At 46.5% G+C, this 23188-nt stretch overlaps 1 protein-coding gene across 3 annotated transcripts in view; it reads left to right on the top strand.

The window, feature by feature from the left end:
• SLC22A23 (solute carrier family 22 member 23) overlaps nucleotides 1-23188 on the top strand; it is a 182385-nt gene that overhangs the window by 116769 nt on the left and 42428 nt on the right. For 2 of the 3 annotated variants that reach the window (XR_006966230.1, XM_047102594.1), the window contains exon 4: nucleotides 14287-14455. Coding sequence is in view for 1 of the 3 variants with exons in the window: in XM_047102594.1 (XP_046958550.1) it covers nucleotides 14287-14455 (169 nt within the window). In the remaining 2 variants the exon portion in view is untranslated. Of the gene's footprint in view, nucleotides 1-14286; nucleotides 14456-23188 lie in introns of those variants that run through there. The other variant, XM_047102595.1, reaches the window with a different exon arrangement.

Here is a 23188-nt window from a genome sequence, read left to right as displayed (position 1 = left end):
CAGCTCAGGTCATGATCTCACAGTTCTTGAGTTCAAGTCTCGCACTGGGCTCTGCGTTGTCGGTGCAGAGCCTGCTTGGGATACTTTCTCCTTCTCTTTGCCCGACCTACCGTGCTAGTGCTCTCTCTCTTTCTCTCAAAATAAATAAACTTAAAAAAGAAGAAGAACAACAACAACAACAAAACAAAACAAACAAGATGGCCCTGGGGCAAGATGGCAGTGGAACTTAGAACATCTCAGAACATCTTAGAACATCTCACACTCACTTCTGCTAAGAATACTGCACTTGGTTTGGGAGGAAAACCACTTGTTACTCCTTCTGGCCAGTATATCCCCTCACCACAGATCTAGTTCTTGAAAATCCCTTCCCAGTTGCTGGCCTGATCTGACCCTTTGTTTAGTTGGTTGATGTTCTTAGGTTGAATTGAGTACAAGGGGGTTTTCCAGTTTGGTGGAGGGGGAGAGAGCTAATTTTAACTGCCGTGTGGCACGTCAAGTTTAATTTTTGTTTTTATTGTAATCTCCATTTAAAAATAAACCAGAAGCAATCCAAGTGACTTGTATTCTCCAGAAGCGAGGCAGTAAAGCCCAGAGAGTCCCCGGCTTGGAATTCATGTTTGCTTTTGCTACCAGCTAACTCTGTGACCTTACTTTCCCCTTGAATAAAACGAGCAGTTTGGGTGAGGTTCAGTGGCTGCAGGCTGCCAGTGAGTGGCCAGACCCTGACCCTAGGTATGTTTTGTGTGACCCAGACAGTGTTTTATTTTCTAATTGAATTTAAAGGCCTTTAAATGGGTGAGCACTGGGTGATTTGCCACAGGCCCCACCCCCCCATGCCAGGTCAGTTTCGCACGTTTCTTATCTGCCTGGCATTTGACTCCAGCAGCACTGGTGGGTGTTCTCTGAGTTTCCTTTCATCTGAAATAGACTAAGAGTTGAATTTCTTTGCAACACCAGGTCTTTTGTGCCTCTGCCTGCCTTGCCCTTTGGGCATTGGAAGAACTATTTTCTTCAATAGGGAAAATAAATCACGTCTGGTGATAGGAAAAAAGCAAGCATCCAGTCTTGCCACAGCCAGTGGGCCAACAAGTATTATAAGTTGTAAGGTAGCTTTGTTTTGTTTTATTTTTTTTAATGTTTATTTATTTATTTATTTTTGAGGAAGAGAGAAATAGAGCATGAGTCGGGGAGGGACAGAAAGAGAGAGGGACAGAGAGAGACTAAGAGAGAGACAGAGAATCTCAAGCAGGCTCCACACTATCTAATGCAGGGCTTGAACTCACAAACTGTGAAATCATGACCTGAGCTGAAATCAAGAGTTGGCCACTTAACCAACTGAGCCACCCAGGTGCCCCTGTTTTAATATGCTAATGCTGCAAAGGAAGAGTCAGTTGTGAGATCTCAGGCTTGAGGTGTATAAAACTTTGCCTACATTGTTCAGAGCACTGGCTTGCAAAGTGTGGTCCCTGAACCTGTAGCATCTGTAATACCTGGGAATTTATAGAAATGTAGATACTGGGACCCTGAATCCAAATCCCCAGACGTGGGACCCAGAAATCTGTGTTTTGTCACCTTGAAAATAGAATGATAAAATAGTACCTACCTCATAGGCTGATTAGGAGGATAAAATGATATAATATTTGTAAAGTCCACTACAAGAGTTCTTAAAGTTAGCAGAATCACTACAGGGTTTGTTAACACAGATTGCTGGACTCAACCCCAAATTCTGATTTGCTCAGTCGTCTGGAGAAAGGCCCTAAAATTTGTGTGTCCATCATGGTCCCAAGTGATGCTGATGCTGCTGGTCTGGGTCCACATTTGAGAACCAGCCTTTTTATAGACACTCTCACCCGCGTGATAAGTCATCAAGGAGAACTGGGGGAGTAAGGATTGCTATTCGGTATAAGCTGGTCAGGCAGAAAGCTTCCCTGATGAGGTGACGCTTGGACACAGACCCAAAGGAAGGGAGGACAGACCGCTGTGACTCTAGGGAGGGTGCTCCAAGCACAGGGGACAGACAGAAGTGCAGCAAAAGGCCAATGTAGCCAAAGTGGCATGATGGAGGGGGAAGGTTGCAGATGAGGAGGTCTGAGGGGTGAGGGAGGGGTGGAGATCACATGAGGTCTTGAGTTATTGTGAAAGGCGTTGTTTTGCTCTGAGTGCAGTGGGAGGGTGACATGACGGGTGAAATTATCCATCACCCAGAGTGATCATGATTATATACTGCTGCCTCTTCTGAATTAACTATATTTCTGGGTGAAGAAATAGACCTCGTTGGTGAATAAAAGTCCTTTACAAAATAGTTCAAGGTGAAAAAAAATGCACAATGAATGATGGAATTAGAAAGTCACATCACGATTTTGTACCCCCTAATGACATAATTGATAACGGGCATTGATCATCAGAGGATGCCAAAACCAGTAATGAGAATGTTGGTAAATGAATCCAGGACAGGAGGCTGAGAGGCCACCACTGGAATCAGGTGATTAATCTTCACATCGTCTGAAGCAGGCGAGCCCCTGGGTGCTGTGAGGTGAAGTGCAAACCCACCGAGGAATCTTTCTTACCAAAAATGTTGAACTTGAGTCCAGTGAGATCTTTTGGTCTAGCTTCCAGTTTAGGGATAAGGAACCATGGGAAAGTAATCCCATAAAACCAGAACCCCTCTGGCTTCTCCAGCGGAACCGGGCCATCACGGAGAAGGAGATGGGGAGGGGCTTTTCTAGCTTGAAGGAGACCTAAGAGATATGCCACATATAGATCTTACTCGGACCTGATTTTTAAAAAGTACACCCACATAGGGACATTTTTGAGGCAACTGAATATTTTGAACACGAACTGGAGAGGAAATAATATCAAAGAATTATTATTGATTTTTTCCAATATGATGACAGTATTGTCTTTATGTAAGAAAATGTCCTTTTTTAAAGAGACATACATTAGTCTTTAGAAGTGAAATGACATAATTTCAAGCATTTGATTTAAAATATGGGACTAAAAGAGAAAAGAGCAGAAGAACCAAGAGAAGCAAAATATTGATCATTGCTGATCTTAGCAGATGGTATATGGAGATTGATTATCCTATTCTCTCTTTGTGTATTTGTGAACTTACAAAAGTTCTTTCAGAAACAAGAGAAGATGGGAAGCTAAGAAAATACAAAAGAAAGGCCTTATTTAGAAAGACTAAGTTACTAATAATTCTTGCCTATTTAGGAAAATTACTCCACAGAGTGAAATGCACTTTCTCTTACTACATGTTACAAGTAATGATACTATGAACTCGTACTGAGATATATTCCATTTACTGTGAACCCAACCCTGAAACTCCTGGTTGCTTGCCAGTCTCATAAAATAACGACAATATCACCAGTCATTGCCCTCGGACATCTGGGGAGCCAAGTGCATGCCGCTTGAAGTCAGAGCTGTAAGTAATTTAGGACTGTTCTGTTTGGCCACACTTGTTTCAAATAGCAAAGCCTGGGAGGTTTCCATTTGTTCATATTCATAATCTAATTATGCAAACGTGATCAGTTCATAAGTGTGGTTTTAATCCAAAGCATGGACAGTACCAGAGAAAAGGAAGAGTGAGGATTGTTACTTTGGAACTGCCAGCTGGAAAACCTGGATGATAATTTGTAAAGTGTGGAAGTCCTAAAGTGTGGAATTTTAAAGGATGATGATTTCTAAAATCACCACTCTCTGCCTCTGTGCTTTCACTCAGCTTGAATGATCCACAGATCTGAACTGCAGGGATTTCAGTGGACTTGAGGCTGTTTTGGGGTTTGAAGTCATTTCTCTCCTTGGATTTTTCTTCTCTTATTAAATACCAGGAAACCAAAAAAGTGGTATTAATTTAAATTCTTCAGCATGTACTGCTGGATGTCAGGCATCACTGTTTTTGTTTTGTTTTTTTTTAATGTTTATGTATTTTGAGAGAGAGAGCATGAGGGAGAAGCAGAGAGAAAATCCCAAGAAGGCTCGACTGTGTCAGCACAGAGCCTAATGCGAAGCTTAATCCCACAAATCGTGAGATCCTGACCTGAGCCGAAATCGAGAGTCTGGTGCTTAACCAACTGAGCCACCCAGGCACCCCCATCAGTCACTGTTTTTTAAACAGTGTTTCTGAGCAGAAACATTCCTAAGCATTTAAACCCCCATGCCTCATTTTGAGTAATTGTACTGTTATTTTAAAAAAACATAAAGTAATTGAAATAATTTATTATCTGGAAAGGAAACTGAACTTTTTACAGTTCATAATTGGGTAGCTGGGTTTTATGGTTAATATTTCTCTCAAATTTTGATCAGCATGTGACTGCATGCACATGTAAGACTAGCTTCTGCAGATTTACTGACTGATCTCAGCCACCATAACTGATTCCATCATAGAAATCTAAGAAAGGAGGAACAAAAAAGTGACAAATCTAGACAGGAAGAGTCCATGATGCAGCTTTGCATCATGCAGATATCCGAGCCCCTGCTGTGTGCCAGGCACTGTCCCAGGCTCTGGGGGAGGGCAGTGAGCAAAGCTGAAGAAGCCTTGGCCCTCACAGAGCTTAGACTCTGGCAGGACACAGCACAGAGGCCATACACACCAGGGGTTCTGTTTGAAAACAGCACCTGCCTGTAGCAGAGGGCTGGAGATGCACAGGGGGGACCTGGCTTCAATTCCTGCGTCATTTCTCCCTTAGCTCTGTGATCTTGGATGAGTCACTTAACCACCCTGAGCTTCAAGGTCCTCTTGTGTAAAATGAGCATTAAAAACAATATTTATATCATAGAGTCGTCATGCAGGTTAAGTGAGTTTAATGTGTGAAAAATGCCTACCAAAGTGTTTGGCCCCCAGTGAGTGGGAGTTGTTACTCAGGCCAGCAGTGGAGACATTATACTAGGTTACTGGACTGGTAATTAATTCAGTACTTCTACATCCGAGCTTTAAATGCCTCTGTCCACATGTCTGGCAGACAGTAGAATGTGATTTGTAAGAAATATGTCAATTTCTGTGCTTTTTATTTTCCCTTTCACTAAGTGGAGAAGGCAGCCTCTCGGACTCTTCTGAGCATTCCTTCATGACAGCAGGTCCTAAATGAAGAGGAAAAGGGAGTTTTCCACAGGGAAGATTCAGAGCTGTTCTGATAATAGCAACCTTTTACAGCCATACCCTCAAATGCTATTTGAGTCGACATGACTGGCAATTTCAGGCCCTCTTCTATAATAAGGAATTCCACAATCACATGTGCAGAGGTCTGTTTTGCAGGATCCTGGGGGGCCCTGTGTCCTCGGCCAGGGCCGTAATTACTGAGTGACACATTCACTTCCAGGCCCGGTGGGTGAGTGGCCAGAAGGAGAGGTTGAGTGCAGTGAGGAGGAGAGAGGCTCACAGGCGTTGGGAGACCAGAGGCCAGTGAGAGATTGGAAGGAATTCTTCTTGCTGGGAAGGGAGAAGGAAGGGGGAGCCCACAGTGGCTCGGGGGCTGCTTGGAGGGGGCTCCGGTGGCCGCTGGGTGGGCAGCGGCAGCCATGAGGCTGAGCCGAGTGAGCCAGGCTGGAGGAAGCCAGTACCCGGGTGAGGCGGGTGGTGTTGCCAATGCCTGGTCTCCCAGATGAGGTGGGAGGACACCACTGAGCGAGCAGGGCCTCCTCCCACTGGGCAGTTTTTCTCCAGTGGCTGCAGTGAGTGCGCTTCTGAGCCATTTGATTGATAACAGAGGAGGGTTGGCAGAGGAGAGGGAGAGTGGGCTCCCTTTGAAAGGACCGTGACTTTGGTCAAGTGGCCTCTGAGAATGGCATGCGTTCTTGCATGGGGCTGTATAGTGTGGTCAGTCTTTATGTGGGCTTGCCCCCTTGCAGGGCCGCCAGTCAGAGTGTGCTGTTTCCATAGGTGTCTCATTCCCTGGGCCATTCCGGGAATCGTGGTTAATTTTGGTGCTTGGATATGGTTTGGGGAAGACGCTGCCCTTTCCTGAACAGGTCTCGCCCCCCTCTCCTCCCTAAACTTGTGCTGGCTCATCCTGTGTGGACAGGTGTCTCAGATCCAGTGAGAATAACCTGGGACAGTGCAGCCAGGGAAGCTGCAAAGGCCAAAGTTTCTCATAAAGCAGGGTGTGCAACAGAAGTGTGCTCACCCCTTGCCGAACCCGTGAGGAGGAGTGTGTGCTTTTATATGCTCACAGGCCTATCCCCAGTGCAGCTGTCTCTGCTCCCTTCCTTAGAAACTCGTGTATGAATTAATCAGGGAGGCAGGAGCGGGCCTGGGCCTGGGCTTCATGGTTAGAATGAAGGACCACAAGGGGGACGTGGATGGCAGGAAGAGAGGGATCTCAGGCTTCTCCCTCCCCCACCATGCCTCACAACCTCAGGTGGGGTGAAGGCCCTTCCCAGAAGAGACTCTTTTCTTTTTTTATATATAATTATTTTTTTTAATTTTTATATTTTTTTGAGAAAGAGAGAGTACAAGTGAGCAAAGGGCAGAGACAGGGAGAGAGACAGAGAGAATCCCACAAAGGGCAGAGAGAGAGGGAGAGAGAGAATCCCATGAGGGGCTTGAGCTCACCTGATGCAGGGCTTGAACTCACGAACCCTGAGACCATGACCTGAGCCAAAGTCACAGGCTTAACCAACTGAGCCACCCAGCTGCCCCCAGAAGATACTCTTCTTCTTTCCAAGGAGCTTTGTCAGCTTTCCCTGGATAGCAGAGACTATTAAAAAATAAGAATCCTATTATGGGGCTTGTACATCATATCACATCGTTTCAGTCAGTTCTGTCCAAATTTTGCCTAAAACACAGGATAGTTTAGGCCCCTGGTGGAAGAACTTCATTCACTGGAGTTAGTCTCTTAGCGACCTGAGCCCACCCAGACCGTTGCAGCAGTGGCCTGAGGTCTGTAAGGACAACAGTAAGTAGGAAGCCTTCTATACCAGATAGGTATGCGCCAGTGTGAGCCAGGTCCTATTATTATCTGCTGTATAGATGACGAAACAGGAGCACAGAGAGGTTGAGTGACTTCACCAGGCCTGGAGGAGGCAGGAGGAATTTAACCCCCACTGTCACCTATACCTGAGCCTCTACTAAGCTCCCCCTGCAGAGCACACTTCCTTATTCTCTGGTGTAAATATGATCAGTCAACTGCACAGATTCCTTCACTAATTGCCAACTCTGATCCAGAAAAATCCCAGAGACTCATTGTAGGAGAGCTGGGAGCATTTAGCAATCCCAAGAAAATGTAGATTTCAGCAAACATGCACAGAGCTTTTGGAATATGTATTTTAAGAAAGAAAAGGCCCGTGGTTTTTTCACTTACATATTCTAGAAGGATGGGACATGTCTTTTTAAGCCTGGTTCCAAAGTGATTGTTTTTAAATCAAATATTGTAATTCCCAAATCCAGTCAGCAGTTAGGTAAGTGTGCTGACAGGGGTTGGAAGGTGGGGACAGAATACTTCTGGCTGGCAAATACCTTAGACACTGACGCAGAGACGAGCTCTCCCAGCTAATGCCATCATAGACCCTCATCTCTCCCCTAGTGCTCCTTGGCTGGAAGCTTCTCCACACACGGAGCATGGCCCTGGTCCAACACCACATCACTCACCCAAGGGGGCCTGAGCAGGAGGTCAGGTGCACCTGCTGCTGAGTGCACATATCCACGAAGACTGCTTTATCTGAACAGGGCATCTTTTTTTTCTAATTAAATTATATAAGCAAGGAGTATCTAAAGTTATTGTTTGGCATTGAATACCAGCTAAACCATAGGCTTTTAAAACCCATCAGGCTGAACATTATGACACAGAATAAATGAGACGGCAGAAACTTTGGTCTCAGCCCAAGGAAGACATTGAGGTTCTTGGTGGAACTTCAGGGGTGTTTTCTAGAAGAACTTTCCTCCATGGTTGTCACCTGAACTTCTAGGCTCTGCCTGCAGCACCTCCTAATTATCCAGGTTCCCCTTAAGGTGCCCTGTTGCCCACAGAGTTTGTAGCACTTCTGGTTCAGAGGTCACAGTGGAGCTGGATTTGAGTGCTGGAGCCACCCGGACCCACCCTGGGGACTCTGCACCTTTAAAACCATCCAGACCACATGGCTAATTTCAGCTACTTCTGCTCTGATGCCATCACTTCGAGCAGGAGGGTGTTTGAAGTTTGGTCCCCTTGAGTATGAAGCTTCTTAGTGGCTCTTGTAGAATCATGGAATTTCCAAGCTGGATGGGACCTTGGAGAGATGTTTGTTCCCTTTTCAGATTGACCCTCAAATCCCAGGTGGGGAGGTTGTCAGTAGGACAGAGCATCCTCTCCTAACCCTGTGCTCCCAAAACAAAAATAAAAGCCATTGTGGTGTTTCTTAGTGCAGAGGGAAACAATGCCACCATCACAGGTTTGACTTAGATGCCCCCTTGAGCTTGGCAGTGCCCTGTGAGGCTGGGGAACCGGGTCCAGGCTGGCCTGGAGAGAGAAGCAGGTAGGAGGTGTCGATCCCCACCGGCAGCACTGTAGGAAGTCCAGGTGGCCGGCTGGGCCAGCGGCTCCTGAGACAAGGCTTCACGGGGAGCTCTGTATGACCCTGCATCAGTACAAGAAGCCTGCCCTCTGTATCAAGGCTCAACCAGAGAAACAGGAGTAGGAGGAGATCTATAGGAAGAGATTTTCTGCAAGGAAGATGCTTACACAACTGTGGGGGCACATGAGGCAGATCTGAAATCCAGAGGGCAGGCCAGCAAGAAGAACCGGCTGGAACTGAGCGAAGAGTGAAGCTGCTGTCCACAGGCAGGATGTTTTCTTTTTCCTCCGGGAAGCCTCAGCTCTGTTTGCTAAGGCCTTGCTACTGATTGGGTCAGGCTCACCAAGATTAGGATAATCTCCCTTACTTAAGGTCAACTGATTATGGACTTTAATCACAGGTATAAAATACCTTGATAGTAGCACCTCAATTACTATTGATTGAATACCTGAGACTGTAGCCTAGTCATACTGACCCATCACTCTGACCTTCACATCCTTCTTCCAAGGAGCAGCTGTGGGCCAACTAATGACCCCCACACACACTTTGATGTCTGGTTCCCCTTGGGTCTTTGTCCTCCCTCACATGGAGCAACTGACCTGGGCAGCACGCTTCCTTTCCTCCAGGAAATTTGTAAGAATCTGAAAGCTTCTGAAAGCACATCCTGCTAGGGTTACAGCCCCTGAGAAGCTCTCCTGTCCCAACACCACATCTCCAACAGAAGTCACCCGTGGTCCCTGGGCTGCTCCTGTCCCCTGTGTGATCAGACTGCTGTGGTTGTGATCCCCTGTTCTTCTACAGCCCAAATGCCTCAGTTCAGTCTTAATTACATGCTGTTAATTCTCGTAACCTTTTGCAGTTCCTCTGTTTATCGTCAAAATACATCAATCTTGGAAGAGTAGCTTTTAAGTCTTCTCCATGAAGGCATTAGGGGAAAAGTAATTTACCAGTAGGGATTTTTGATGTGGTTTTCTTGGAATCACTTGATTCTGGTTTTTAATTGGTGGATTGTTGCTAGGCCTGAGAGAATCTCCGTGAAATAAAATACAGGATAACCTTGGTTTGTGAGCATAATTCATTCCAGAAAGATGCTTGTAATCCAAAGCACTCGTATAGCAAAGCAAATTTCAAGAACCATTAACTCCATTGCAATCGTGTGAAATTCAACATTACATACTACTCGTATTGCAAAACATTACTCATTTATCAAATTAAAATTTATCAGAAATGTTTGCTCGTCTTGCGGAACACACACAGAACAAATTTCTCACGATCCAGGGTTTTACTGTATATGGAGAAGAAAGAGTGCAGACTGTCACTGTGGGTTATTTCTCTTTTTCAGTCTTTTAGAACAAAACTCAGTCCTACCCTGAATCCATTCATTCATTCATTCGTTCACTCATTCATTCATTTATGTTTTTTAAAGTAATCTCTATACCCAGTATGGGGCTAGAACTCACAATCCTAAGATGAAAAGTCCCATGCTCTACCAACTAAGCCAGCCAGGCATGCCCCTTCAGTCCTACCCTGAAATTCACCAGATCAGGTGAATAATAATAAAGAGGTCAAATGAGACAAAAGAGTGACTTGCTAATAATTACATTATTATATATGGTAATAATCCGTATTATTACTTTAAAAAGCCAAAATATCACTTTTTCCATATGCAGGCGCTCCATGCTTATTTAATGCTCACAATGGCCCATTTTACAGATGACAGAACTCACAGATGACTGAACCACGGTCACAAGCTTGTAAGTGCTGGGGACAAGATTGAAACCTGGCCTGTCTGGTGCCAGAGTGCATGTTCTCCACGTTTGAACCTGTGATGCCTCACCTAAGATGATCTTTTTTTGTGACGCTTAATTGTTTTACATAATGAAGGGGGTGGGAGTTGTTTGCCGCTCATAAGTGAAAATCTGCTAAGATGACTTTAGGTTGGGCCTACAGTACAAGTGGCTCTAAGGAGTATTGCATGCAGCATGCAGCCCAGGCCACCCACAGGTGCTGCTGACCGGCTGGCACTTCAGGTCTGTGGATGCCTGCCTTTGGGTGACCTGTTCTGCATGATCCCCAGGTCCTGAGGAGGCAGTGGGACTGGGGATACCATTCCCTGCTGGTGGCAGGTTTCTCTGACTTTCAAGACCAAAACCAGTGGCCCTGGCCTGGTGGCTGTAGGCATCTCCAAGATGTGTGAACCCTTACACCAAGTGCTCCTGTTTGCAGAGCTAGGAGCAGGCCCTTTGTGGGCAGAAACCATCTATGTGCCGTCCCCATCCCTTTTTACCGGATGCCAGGACTTAAGGCTTTAATGCTCTGATGTATTTCTTCCTGTCTTCCACTTCAGGAAAACTGATTTCTCATCATCCAAAAGGGAACATGTGATTAATGGCAAGTGTAAAGTGCCCACGGTTCTTTGATAATTGCTTCTTTTTTTTTTTTTAACATCTTTATAGCCACCTTCAGACTGTAGTTGATTTCAGGCAGTTGGGAAGGCATTTCTGGTGAGTCAAGGCTAAAAAGGTCATTATATGCAAGTGTCGTACCTGTGTCCTTACATCAAATCACTGTGTTTCCCCTGCCCTGGCAGGAATGCTAAAATACATATGTATCAGCCGGACTGCTCTTACGTTTTTCTACCTGATGAAATAAAGTAAAATCTGTGCTAAAATTCCTAGCAAAAACAGAAGTGGAGGGGTCAGAAAATTATTTTACTTATTCAGCTCTCAGGTAGTGTGTCTGGGAGGCAAAAACATTTCTCCTGCTATGGGTGAGGGTAACCATTTTGGGGAAGGATACTTAGCCAGTGCCTCTCAGTGAGTGATCTGGGGATCTTGATGAAATGCGGAAGCTGGTTCTGGATGTCTGGGTGGGGACTGAGGGTCTGTGTCATCCCTGGCAGTCTCAAAGGTGGTGCAGATTCATCAGGACGTCTCAAGGAATTAGACTTGGACCACCTATGGGAGAAGGCCGAGAGAACCCTACTGGAGAGAAACTGACAGTTCATCATTGTCATATCGACAGTAACACTGACATATGCACCAGTCACAGCATGTCATTTGCAGCAAGGGAAGGGTGAGAAGTCAGACTGTGGAATCATTTGCCCATCAAGGGACAAATTTGGCCTCCACAAACCTAGACCCTCCTTCGGAAAGTTGCCTGTGATCCTTCATGTGATAGCATGGAGTGTAGACTAGTGTGTGGGATTAGATGTCCCAAAGTGGGTCTTTGGTAAAGGAATCTAGTTGCGGATAATTTTCATACTTACCATATTACAGAATTACCTGTCACAGGTGGTGGAGAGATAAACCGCTAGCTGTGTGCTGTGCCCACTGCACCAGCAACCCACTGACATGAAGCCATTGTGCTATTTTGACATTATCTCTCTGACTTTGTTTAAAGGTTACCTGGGTGGCCAAGTGCTTCATTTTCTCTTCTGAGGGTACCTGGGTGGCTCAGTCAGTTAAGTGTCTGACTCTTGATATCGGCTCAGGTTATAATCCCACGGTTCATGAGTTTGAGGCCCGCACCAGGCTCTGTGCTGACAGTGCAGAGCCTGCTTAGGATTCCCTCTCTCCTTCTCTCTCTCTCTCTCTGTCTCTCTCTCTCTCTCTCTGTCTCTCTCTCTCTCTCTGCCCATCCCCCACTTGTGTGCACATGCACTCTCTCTCTCTTAAAATAAATAAACTTTTTTTTTAAAAAAAAAGGTTACCTGGGTGGTGAAGTGCTCCATTTTCTCTTCTGATAAGAGCCTGTGCTGAGCCCAGAGCCATGAACTTACCCTGGCTAATGCCAGTTTCTGGTTTCCATGGCAAATCTATGCATGTGCTTAATAAGTGAAAGCTAGCACGTGCACCAGTTTGCCCTTTCTAAAAAGCCCCTGATCTGTTATTTTTAAGAGCAGAAATGCCAGGTCTGGAGCGAATACCTGAGTCCCACCAGAAGTGATCTTTAAGTGAGCCTGATCTGTGCATGTGGAAAGAAAGAGCATCACAGTAAATGGCCAGGAGAGGGATGCTTAATCCTGTTTTCTTAATTAAATGGCAAAAAGTCCTTTATAAGCTACATTCAGTGAGGCCAGGTTTCTCTCTCACTCACTGGTAACTGCAATGATGGTCTGTTTGTGGTGGAGCAGGAATGGAAATGTTGATGACTTTGTTCTTCTTTCCTTGCAGTCGAGCCAGTGTGGATATTGGCTGGCATGATGTCCTATCCTTGTTAGGGCTGATTCTGTCCTTGTGGCCAACTGTAATTTGTCTGTTTTCCCCTCAAACCTGCCCCCCCTCATATTGCCTTTCGATCTGCTACCTCAGCTCTGGTCTCTAGACAACCAGCAGAAGGGGCGTAGCAACCGATCTACAAACAATCTTTGAATAGAGAGGCATAAAAAGTATTCTCTCCTGAGAGTCTTTCTGCTTTTTTAAAAAGTCATTTTAACTCTACTTTGGGGGCACCTGGGTGGATCAGTTGGTTAAACATCCAACTTCAGCTCAGGTCATGATCTCGTGGTTCGTGGGTTCGAGCCCCATGTCAGGCTCTGTGCTGAGGGTTCAGAGCCTGGAGCCTGCTTCAGATTCTGTGTATGTGTGTCTCTCTCCCTCTGTCTCTCTCTCTCCCCCCTCCCCTGCTCACATTCTCTCTGTCTCTCTCAAAAATAAATATTAAAAATACATATACTTTTAAAAAAGTCAGCTTTGAGGAATACTGCATATTGTAGAAGACTAGCAAGCAAACACACATGTTCTGTAAGGGAAATGTAGAAAACCTGGCTCCCATTCTAGCCCTGAGGACCTTGAGTATAGGAATTTACATACTAATCTGTACTGGCTGGCACTTGGATGCTACCATTTAAGCTTTGTGACCCTCTTTTTTAGGTCAAATTAAGAGCATAGATTCTTTTGCAAACAAGGGGGACCATGGTGCCCCCCGCCTTCAATAGACAGTTATTGAAGGCAGACAGTGGTGTTGTTTTGAAGCTATGAAGATGAACCAGATTTGCCTCTGTCAGAGGAGCTGACTATCTAATAGGGACAGAGGAAGGGTAGTGGGACACACCCATGTCATCATGGGCTGCAGAATTCCAGTATGGAGGAGGAGATACTACATGGTCCAAATCTGCTTTATTGATTGTTTTTTGTGGGGGTTTTTTTCATTTTTTTGTTTTTGTTTTTGTTTTGTTTTGTTTTTGGTCTTGTTCAAATAGATTAGCTGTGATGCAGCTTGGTCTGTGTTGGTCTCACAAGTGTGAGTAGGTTTCCCGGAGCTCTGAACTCCGAAGGAGCACTAGAGTTCGGGGCCAGAAGGAGGGATGGTGCAGGTGGGTGGGAGTGAGCAGGTGCTCTGTCCAGAGGTTGAGGGGGTCCCCTAATATGGCATCATGAGGGAAAGGAATGGGAGCACATGAGTCTGAGAGGGATCCTGCCTTACAACAAGCTCAGTAACATCCAGAGAGCAGAGGAAGTAGAATTGTGTGATACAAATACTATCCCCATACAAAGCAGCGTTTCCTAGTTTCTGGGCTGGGGGCCACTCTGAATTAGAGCGTTCTTTTGCCACTGACTTGCTCTGTGACCTCGAGCAATGATCGCTCCCTTCCCAGTTCAGTCCTCAGCTCATCCAGCTGTAAAAACAAGGATCTCAACATTGACATACGATGTAGGGCTCTCGTGGAGTCCAGCAAATAAATACGATTTTATAGTTGTTGGCTGTTTGAGAAGTGCACTGACCATGGTGCACCCGTGGTTCCTCCAGGCTACGGGTCAGGGCGCTCACATCTCTCTTGTCCCTTCTGTGTTCCAGGAATAGAGCTGTGCCCCCCTGGAAAACGGTTCATGATCACGATGGTGGCGAGCTTCGTGGCCATGGCGGGACAGTTCCTCATGCCCGGGCTGGCCGCCCTGTGCCGGGACTGGCAGGTCCTGCAGGCCCTCATCATCTGCCCCTTCCTCCTCATGCTGCTCTATTGGTCGTGAGTATCCTCCCCACAGGTGTCACCGCCTGGTACATCTGCAAATGCTTTCTGAAGGGCGCATCCCCTGGGGAGGAGACACAAGAAGCAAACGACTGGGGTCCCACAGTGCCCCGGCTTCTTGCCGGTTTCAGCTTGTGCTTTTTTGCGTGTGTGAGGGAATTTTCCTCTTTTATGAAATTTCATTTTTTAAACACTTTATCTTGGGAAATGTTGAAACATACACAAAAGTAGACAGAAGAGGGGAGTGAGTTCCCAGGTGCCCTTCACCCAGCTCCAGGAACCTGCCCTCTATCAGTCTGCTCGGACTCCTGCTTGCTGGGTTCTTTTGACACAATTTTTATGAATTGATTTGCAAAGGGCAGGTTCTTGTATTGGAAGGGGTGAAATACGGAGATGTTCAAGGAGTGATTTAGGAAAGCCCCCTTGTCACTTCCAGATTAGGGATGGTCAGAGAGACTATGGCCCATGGACCAAATCTGGCTCGCCATCTGTTTGGGGAAATAAAGTTTTATTGGAGCACAGCCTGCCCACATGTTTGCATAAGTGTCATCATCTCTGGCTGTTTTCACGCTATAGTGGTGGAGTTGAGTACGTTCCACAGACAAAGTGGCCTACAAAGCCGAATATATACCCTCTGCTCCTTTACGGAAGAAGTTTGCCCGCCCCTGCCCTAGATGAGTCCACTGGGACTTTTCGAACCATGTGTGACTTTGGCTTTTGGCTGGGGTGACTGTAGGCAGGAAACAACTGAACACACAGGGCCAGGGGGTCTGACCTGGGCAACCAGATTTTTAAAAACATCGATGTTTATCAATTGGCTGAACAGCCGAGGTCGAAAAACCCCACTTGTGAATAGAAAGATGTTTAGGGGAAAAATGATTGTTTGGCCTTTTTTTATAAATAACTCTTTTCTTTCTTTCCCGGCCCCTCCCAGCCCCTCTTCATGCCAACAGTCACTTCACACCCTTAGCGTGAGACACTGTAGTATGGATAACGCGTACTGTGTTGTGTTGCTCTTGTTTAGTCACTGACGAAAACCAAATTTCTGGCAAGAGGTCAGTTGTGTCGTAGCTTTCAGGAGCAGAGAGGAATGCTCATCAGGCTTCCTTTTCTAAGGTGCCAGGGAGGAGAAGAAAGCATCTACCTTCTAACTTCACGGTGCTGGGCCCTGGCCCCACCCTGCCGGTAGGTCCTGCGGCAGAGAAACCGTTGGGTGAGGGCACAGGTGCATTTTCCTCCAGAGCCCAGCTCTTGCTCACTAGATCAGGAGAGCCTCAGCAGCAGGCAGCTGGCGGTAACAGATGAAAAAAGGCCACCTGCCGGGGAGCCGCGCATCAGGGGCCAAAACTGCGCCTGTCTCCTCTGCTTCTCTCCCCACGCTTCCTCCAGCCTTGCCAGCCCGCTGGGGTTGGACATCACACCCCCTCCCGCGGGAGCTGTGCATATTTCAGGACATCCTGCTCCCTCCAGCAGGGTCGCAAGAGGCAAAGAATGAAATCGTTTCCCAAAGCAGGATGGAGTAGGCAGTTCTTCCTTTTAATCTTCTATGCAAGTCCTTCCTGTTCCTTCCCTTGGTGCATCTAGAGTTTGCTTCACTTGTTTTAGAATTCAAGGGCATTGATTTATTTAACAAATGCTTATACCATGTTTGCTCCATGTCAGACACAAATTGCAAGCGCTGTACAAATAGTAGATTATTCAGTCTTTGTGTTTCATCACCCCATTGTACAGATGACAAAACTGAGGTCTCCCAGCTGGCCCTTGAACCCAGGCCTCTCTTAACCACACGTAGCGCGGCCTCCTGCCTTCCCTGTGCTTCTGTCTCTTGTCTCTGACCACTGGAAACCCTCGCTCTGTGAGGTCTGGCATCATCTCAGCCACCTCCTCTCACTATAGCCCCAAGGGCCCCCAGGGCTGTCTGCCGGCCCCTGGGGGACTAGACAAGGTAGGCACAGCCTCTCGGAGGCTCACACTCCCATACAGGAAGATGGGGTTGTCCCCACCACCTCTAGGCTTTGAGTCTCAGCCAGTGCTGTTTCCATCTGTCCCAGTTAGGAGGACACCTGGCAGGGGAAAAACGGCAGGAAAGGGTTTCCTGGAATAGGTCTGTGGACCTGACCCACATGGTAAAGGACTGGGGGTTTCGCTTATCGTATTTTATCTCTTATTTAAACTTAAATTTAAAAAGTATATCAAGGTTTAATGACAGGACATTCGTTTATTTAAATATGTTATAAAACCTAAGGAAAAAAATCCTTTAAAACTCACAAATGTAAAAATAAAACTTTATAGTGAAAAAGGGCACCCAGGGTAATTTAATAAGTGAGACGTGTGTACCCACTAACAGATAGACGGATGGATGTGCCGAGGCACTGACACCATGTGGTTACAGCTCTGGTGCTGCCCTCTGGGGTAGACCAGCTCTACCCAAATATGTTACCTGCTGCGATCATCACAGTACAGTAAAACCTTGGTTTGCGAGCATAATTTGTTCCAGAAACATGCTTGTGATCCAAAGCACTCATATCTCAAAGTGAATTTCAAGAACCATTGGCTCAGTTGTGATCATGTGATGTTCCATGTCACATACTACTCGTATTGCAAGACATCGCTCATTTGTCAAGTTAAAGTTTATTAGAAATGTTTGCTCGTCCTGCAGAACGCTCACAGAAGAAGTTACTTGCCATCCAAGGTTTTTACTGTCATTATTTTTTATTCATATTATTCTCTAAGGGGCTTGGCACATGTTTGGCCTACAAGTGCTCATAAATATTAGCTACTTTATGACTGCGATTGTATCATTTCTTCATATGCATGGAAACTAGGGTGTAGCCAGGGGCAGGATAAAGAAATCACTGGTGAGGGACATATTCCACCTTTGTCTATAGCCTTGAAAGTCTCCATAAGAATCATGGTCTTTTTATCGCCTGCCACCCTTCCTCCCACCTGCTGCGGTAGGAAGTTCCTCACTCCTGAAGCCTCCGTAGTTGGACAGGATGAAGTGGGCTGCTGGGGAGCGGACAGAGCTGCAGCACCAACCAGCAAGGCCAGCTGTTGGTGACAAAATGTTGAAAGCCTCTCGCTTTCCTTTTAATGAGCAAGTATATATGGTGGGTACCCAGGGTGCTCTCAGTACCTCTAAGAACAGATGCAGAAGCAGGTGTGTAAACAAGGACCATAAGCCAAACTGCATAACACAACGTCACCAAGACGTAGGGTCTTGGCTTGGGAGCAGTAAGACAAAGGATGGAGATTGGCTAGAAGGGATTCTGTGGTCCAAAGGGTTGGCTAAACTGACAGGGACCCTCCAAACACACACCCAAGGCTGGATAAGACCCTGCACCAACCAAATATGTACACAGTGCTGAGTTCCAGTGCCAGAAAGGGGAACTCCTGAGGCCCAGACCAAGGAGAATGTTCGAGCAGGAGTGGACACAGACACAGCCTGCATGGCACATGAGCCAGAAAGAAGCTCAGAGAGCTTGAGGTTTAATACCTGCATTGAGGGCTGGAGCTGAGATCTCAGGCCCTTTCTGCACTTCGAACTGAGCTCCTTGAATGAATCCAGGCCTCCAAACTGTGCTGTTCTAATAACAGGATTAGAAAGTCTTTTCCCATCATAGGGACTCCCCTCCAAAGGTGGCTGACACCTTGGACTGTGGGCATAAATGATCCACCCTTACGACAGTGGAGCCTTGAAGTCTTGCACCACACATGACTATGGGTTCCAAATTTCAACCGTTCTCCAAGATTGAGAAATAAGAACCAGTGAAGCTCGTTGGACCCTCTGGGTCAAGAATAAAACCTCCCCTGGAAAATCACTGGAGCCAGATACTCAAGACTCACGTAGAAGAAAATTTTCACCAAGGATGAACTCACAGCCAAAATTCACAGGGTCCACAGGAATCCATTAGGAGGGCCCAGAACTATAAATGGAGAAGTTTGCATCTCAGGAACTCTAGGAAATACAGCAATCTGAAAGAGAAGTGGATTCAAATAATTTATTAAAGTAGTTACTACCACCTCATGCCAAATTCTGTCCTAGATACTAAGGGTTCTAGAGAGGACCCAGACATGTGAGCAAAAATCTCATTTGAAACATACATTACAGTGAGTTATATGGGGGTGGGAGGGAGGCCAGAGACCATAAACCCATAAACAAGCAAATAATATTCTTCAAAGAACCACCACTATGTCTATGAAACCAAGCGGTAGGTAGAGAGGAACAGTGGTCAGGATGGCGTCTCTGAGGGAGTGACATTCAGGCTGACACCTAAGGAAAGGATCAAAGAGAGGAAGTCACACAAGGTTCTGGGTGAGAAAACAGGCAAATGGGAACAGCAGGGCAAATCTGGCTTCCACTGGAAGAGGAAGAAGACCATAGGGGCTGAGAACAAAGGACAAGCTCAGACACACAACGGGGTTGTCTTCAGCATGATTGGGTTTGTTCTAAAAGCCATGAAAACACGTCAAGGTTTAAGCCAGGGAGGAGTGTGCTCTGGTCGGTGCTGTGAGAAAGTCTCTTGGTGATCAAGGGGAGGATGGCCACTGCCTCGGGGCCAGGAGTCTGCACCGGGGGCAGGCAGGTTGCTCACCTGGAGAGGCCTGACTCCAGGTGTGTTTGGGAGTAGGGAGCAGAAGGAGGGAGGGGAACATGGACAAGAGCCTTCACTGTGGTTTCAGCCAGAAGAAAGGGGTGAGGAAGGGTAGGCAGGCTCCAGGTTAGCTATTTGGAGTAATTTCTGCAGGCTGTGGGGCTCAGGGGCTGCCCCTGGTTGTCTGGCATCTGGCCCTGGGGCGATCAGAGCAGGTGGACAGCGGCTGGAGTGTGAGAGCCACAGAGGAGGTGGTGGGGGTTGTGGGCTCTGATTGGTTGGTTTGTATCTGAAAGGTGTGCTCACAGGTGAATTGTTGGCTATCCCTAAGAATTGGCTGACCCTGGGAGGGGCAGTCTTTCCTCCCAGAAACATCAGAAAACATAGAAAATAAAAGGGCATGATTAATACACGGCCCTACAGCAGCTACAGGGTTACAGAATGCTCTCAAATGAAGTGAGCCCAGGACTGGAGAAGCCAGTCAGGAAGAGGTGGCAGCAGCAGAGGCACGATGTGCCTGGGGACCAGACAAAGTTTGACAGGGGGTGTGGTGAGGACAGGTGAATTCTGGGGAGGATGTGGCGTGTGCATGATTTGTGCCCCACCAAGTGGAGCCAAGATAGGAGTTTGATGTCACTTCATGAGCTGCCTGGGGATGCTCATACCTCCCAGGTCCAGGCAGGACCCACTGCAGTTGGCCTGCAGGTTTAGGTGAAGGGAGAGCTTCCCTGGTGGCCCAGGAGAAGGAAAGGATGTGCTTGCTTGGGAGCTGGTATTCCAGCATGCTTCACAGAGTCATATTTAGGCACATTGTCGTGAAGCAAAAACAGAGGAGAGGATTCTGTGAATATTTCTTATCTGAATGAAAATCCTGTCAGAGGTAGTGGGTAAATCCACTGGTGGATGCCAGTGCCTGAAGCCAAGATCCACACTGCCTTTGTCCCTCAGGACACTAAGACCAAATAGAAGTGCTTCCTTAGTCATTTTTCTTGGGCATTCATTATCACTCAAGTCAGAGCAGTAGAGCTTCCATGCTAATCTAAAAGGAAATCCTATCGATCCATCCTTTTTCCAGAAGAAATGTGGAATTCTTCCAGGGTCACAGAAAACAAATGGAGGCAGGGGGCAGAGGCGCAGATTCAGTAGCCAAAATACTAGAGGAAGGGAGAATCTAAGAGAGCATCTGCTTGGATGTGGAAGTAGCCAATGACCCCAGAGTGGAAGAAGGGGCTGGTTGGAAGGGCTTCTGCTTTCTGATTGCACAGTGTGTAAAAGGTGTCCCTTCCAGGTGGCTGCAGCCTGCTCCAGGACACACAGCTCGGGGACAGGGTGCCCTTCTCGGCCAGGAGCCCTTGTGGGGAGCAGGGTGTTTGGGGCTCCAGGTCTGTGATAAGCGAGAACATCTAAGAAAACCACAGGGTGGAAAATCAGAAAGGCGATACACAGAACAGGTGGCACCTGGCCTTCTGGGTGGGTCTCGTTGTAGAAGAATGACACAGGAGTGAGAAGGTGGTGGACAGGGCACCCACATGGTGTCTATATAAAGTGTTTGGAGGAAACAGCACCAAGTATGGATTCCAAGAGATGATGAAGATGTTACTGCCGCTCTTCCAAGATGTCAGTACGTGACATCACCATGCCTTAACATGTAAATTAGTGATGCTGGGTATGCGTGATTATTTGTAAAAACAAGTGTATGCATGTCAGCTTTGGACCCGGCATGTGCTGGGGAACACTTGTGATGCCAGTTCAGTAAGGTCCCCATGAGTGCTGTCATTGCAACATGAGGACATGAGCAGAACATGAGTGTCAGGGTATCCTCATGAACATGGCAGACACCATCCTAACTCTTGGAACAGCTCGGCAAGGGAGGGAAACATCACATTTCACATCTCGAGCCTCCTTTGTGGCAGAGGCACAGTAATATATACTGATTTGAACATGTCTTCAGATTTTAGGAACACACTTTTCCCGAGATCAGCTGCAAGCTTCTCTGTGTGTGACACTATATTAACCATTAACCCTTGGATTAGGTTGGTGGGATTATTCCTGGTTTTAGCTGGGGAAACCAGGGCATTTAGAAAGCTTCACCAGAACACTCAGAAGTGTGAGAAAGTCATTAAAAGCTGGCTTTTGAACATCAGTGGTTCTTGTTATGTGGTCCCTGGACCAGCATCATCATCACCACCTGGGAACGCATTAGAAACACAGATTCTCAGATGCCACCCCAGGCATACTGACTGGGTCAGAAGGTCTAGGGTGGGGTGCAGTTCTGTGGTTTAAGAAGCCCTCCAGGGGATGCTGATGAGCGCTCAAGGTCGAGAAGTATGATGGGTGTATCATAGAAGAAAAAGCCAGATGTCCTGCACATGGACTGAGGGACCTGGTGCTTCCCAGATAAAGGTGGTGTTGAGACATGAGGGAAGATCTGAGTCAGCTGTGGGGAAGCCACACGTCTTGTAGGAAGAGGTTTCTCGGCTCTGTAGGGAAAGAAAACAGATGCCATCCTTGAGGATCAGTGAGATATCATGCAAGACCTGGCTGTCCAATCCAATTCCACTGTGGAGAGCAAATTTGTCTCGTCATCTCAGACAGCAGATGTCATAGGTATTCCTGGAACTGATGAAAGAAGGCAAAAACTCTGGGTGCTGGATCTAACACTTTTATCCGCACTATGCAAACATAAACCTATACACAGGTATGTTTGGGAGTCTTAAATTGCAGCCTGTGATCAAGGTTAATGGGAAGGAAAGGTTTCTCCCACCTTGCTTACCTGCCCTCTGAGCAGGCTGCTTTGGGGCATCTTCCTGTGAGTTTCTACCTTCAAATGCAGGAGAGCATTGCATACAGTTTTCTCTTGCTCTCTTCCAAGACTGTTAGCCAAGTACCGAGTTAGGACGGATTCTCATCTTGGACTCACCTAATGCGTGTTTTGCATGAGCTGCTTCGAGAAAGAACAGATATGTTGGAGAGTGCTTTGTTCAGTGGGAGTTTCATCCTGACGAGAGAAAAAGTGCTGTTGGCAATCCGCGTGATCATCAAAAGCATCTGGGAAAGCAATAAGAAGATAATAAACCGTATGGGAAATAATGAGGAAATTAGAGACAGATCAAGCAGCACTGAATAACACGGAGAATAAGTAATAGTATCAATTCCCCAAATGAAAGATAAACCTTGAGACAGAGGAAATTAGAGCACGCTGTCATAAGGAACTCACAGGGTAGAGGAGTAAAACAATTAAAACCCTTAGGAAAAAAGAATGTGCTAAAAGGGATTTTAATTTTTAAAAATTTCGAGAAAAAAAACATTGTAAAACATTTACATGGCCTCAGGTTAGATAAGTATCCAGCATAAAAATTTACTAACAATTCCAATATGTAAATGGTCCTAAATATCATTGGCTCTTTTAAATATCATCAGAAATATTTTGGCCAGAATAATTCCACTTCTTTTTTAAGTTTATTTATTTTGAGAGAGTGCATGAAGCAGGGGAAGGGCAGATAGAGAAAAAAAATCCCAAGCAGGCTCCACACTGTCAGCACAGAGCCCAGCGTGGGGCTTGAACTCATGAACCATGAGATCATGACCTGAGCCAAAATCGAGTCAGATATTCAACTGACTAAGCCACCCAAGCGCCCCCAGAATAATTCCAAGTTTTAACATATCTGGAAGGTTTGCTCCTATCCAGGTGCTGCCCAGCACTTTCAATAATTTGGTCCCTTAACTCCTCTCACTAATCCTCTGAGGTAGGGACCAGGATGGCCTCCAGTACAGGTGGAGAAACTGAGGTACAGGGATATTTGCAGCTTGCCTTGAGGTCCTAGTACTCATACCTGGAGCCAGGATATAAAAACCTGCAGGCAACCCGGAGCCAGGATGAGGACCACAAGCCTCTTGGCTCAGTCATACGTGCAGTGGTGCTGCTGGGCCCCAGGGATAGGACCGAAAATGTCAGGCAGATGAGCAGAGCCCTGGCCCACCAAGAGCAACATGCACCAGGCACAAGCAACACTTCTCACCAGGGGAGTCTTCTCTTCTAGTTCCTCTTTTTATATTTGTTTAACATTTACAAAAGTATTCCTTTTTTAAAAAAAAAGCTTTTTAATGTTTATTTTCGAGAGAGACAGATCATGAG

The sequence above is a fragment of the Lynx rufus genome, unplaced genomic scaffold (assembly GCF_022079265.1).
Source record: "Lynx rufus isolate CCGP_SWC_20201006 ecotype Redwood Valley unplaced genomic scaffold, mLynRuf1.p SCAF_6, whole genome shotgun sequence".
In the NCBI taxonomy this organism is placed as follows: Eukaryota; Metazoa; Chordata; class Mammalia; order Carnivora; family Felidae; genus Lynx; species Lynx rufus.
This window is presented reverse-complemented; position numbering and strand designations above follow the sequence as displayed.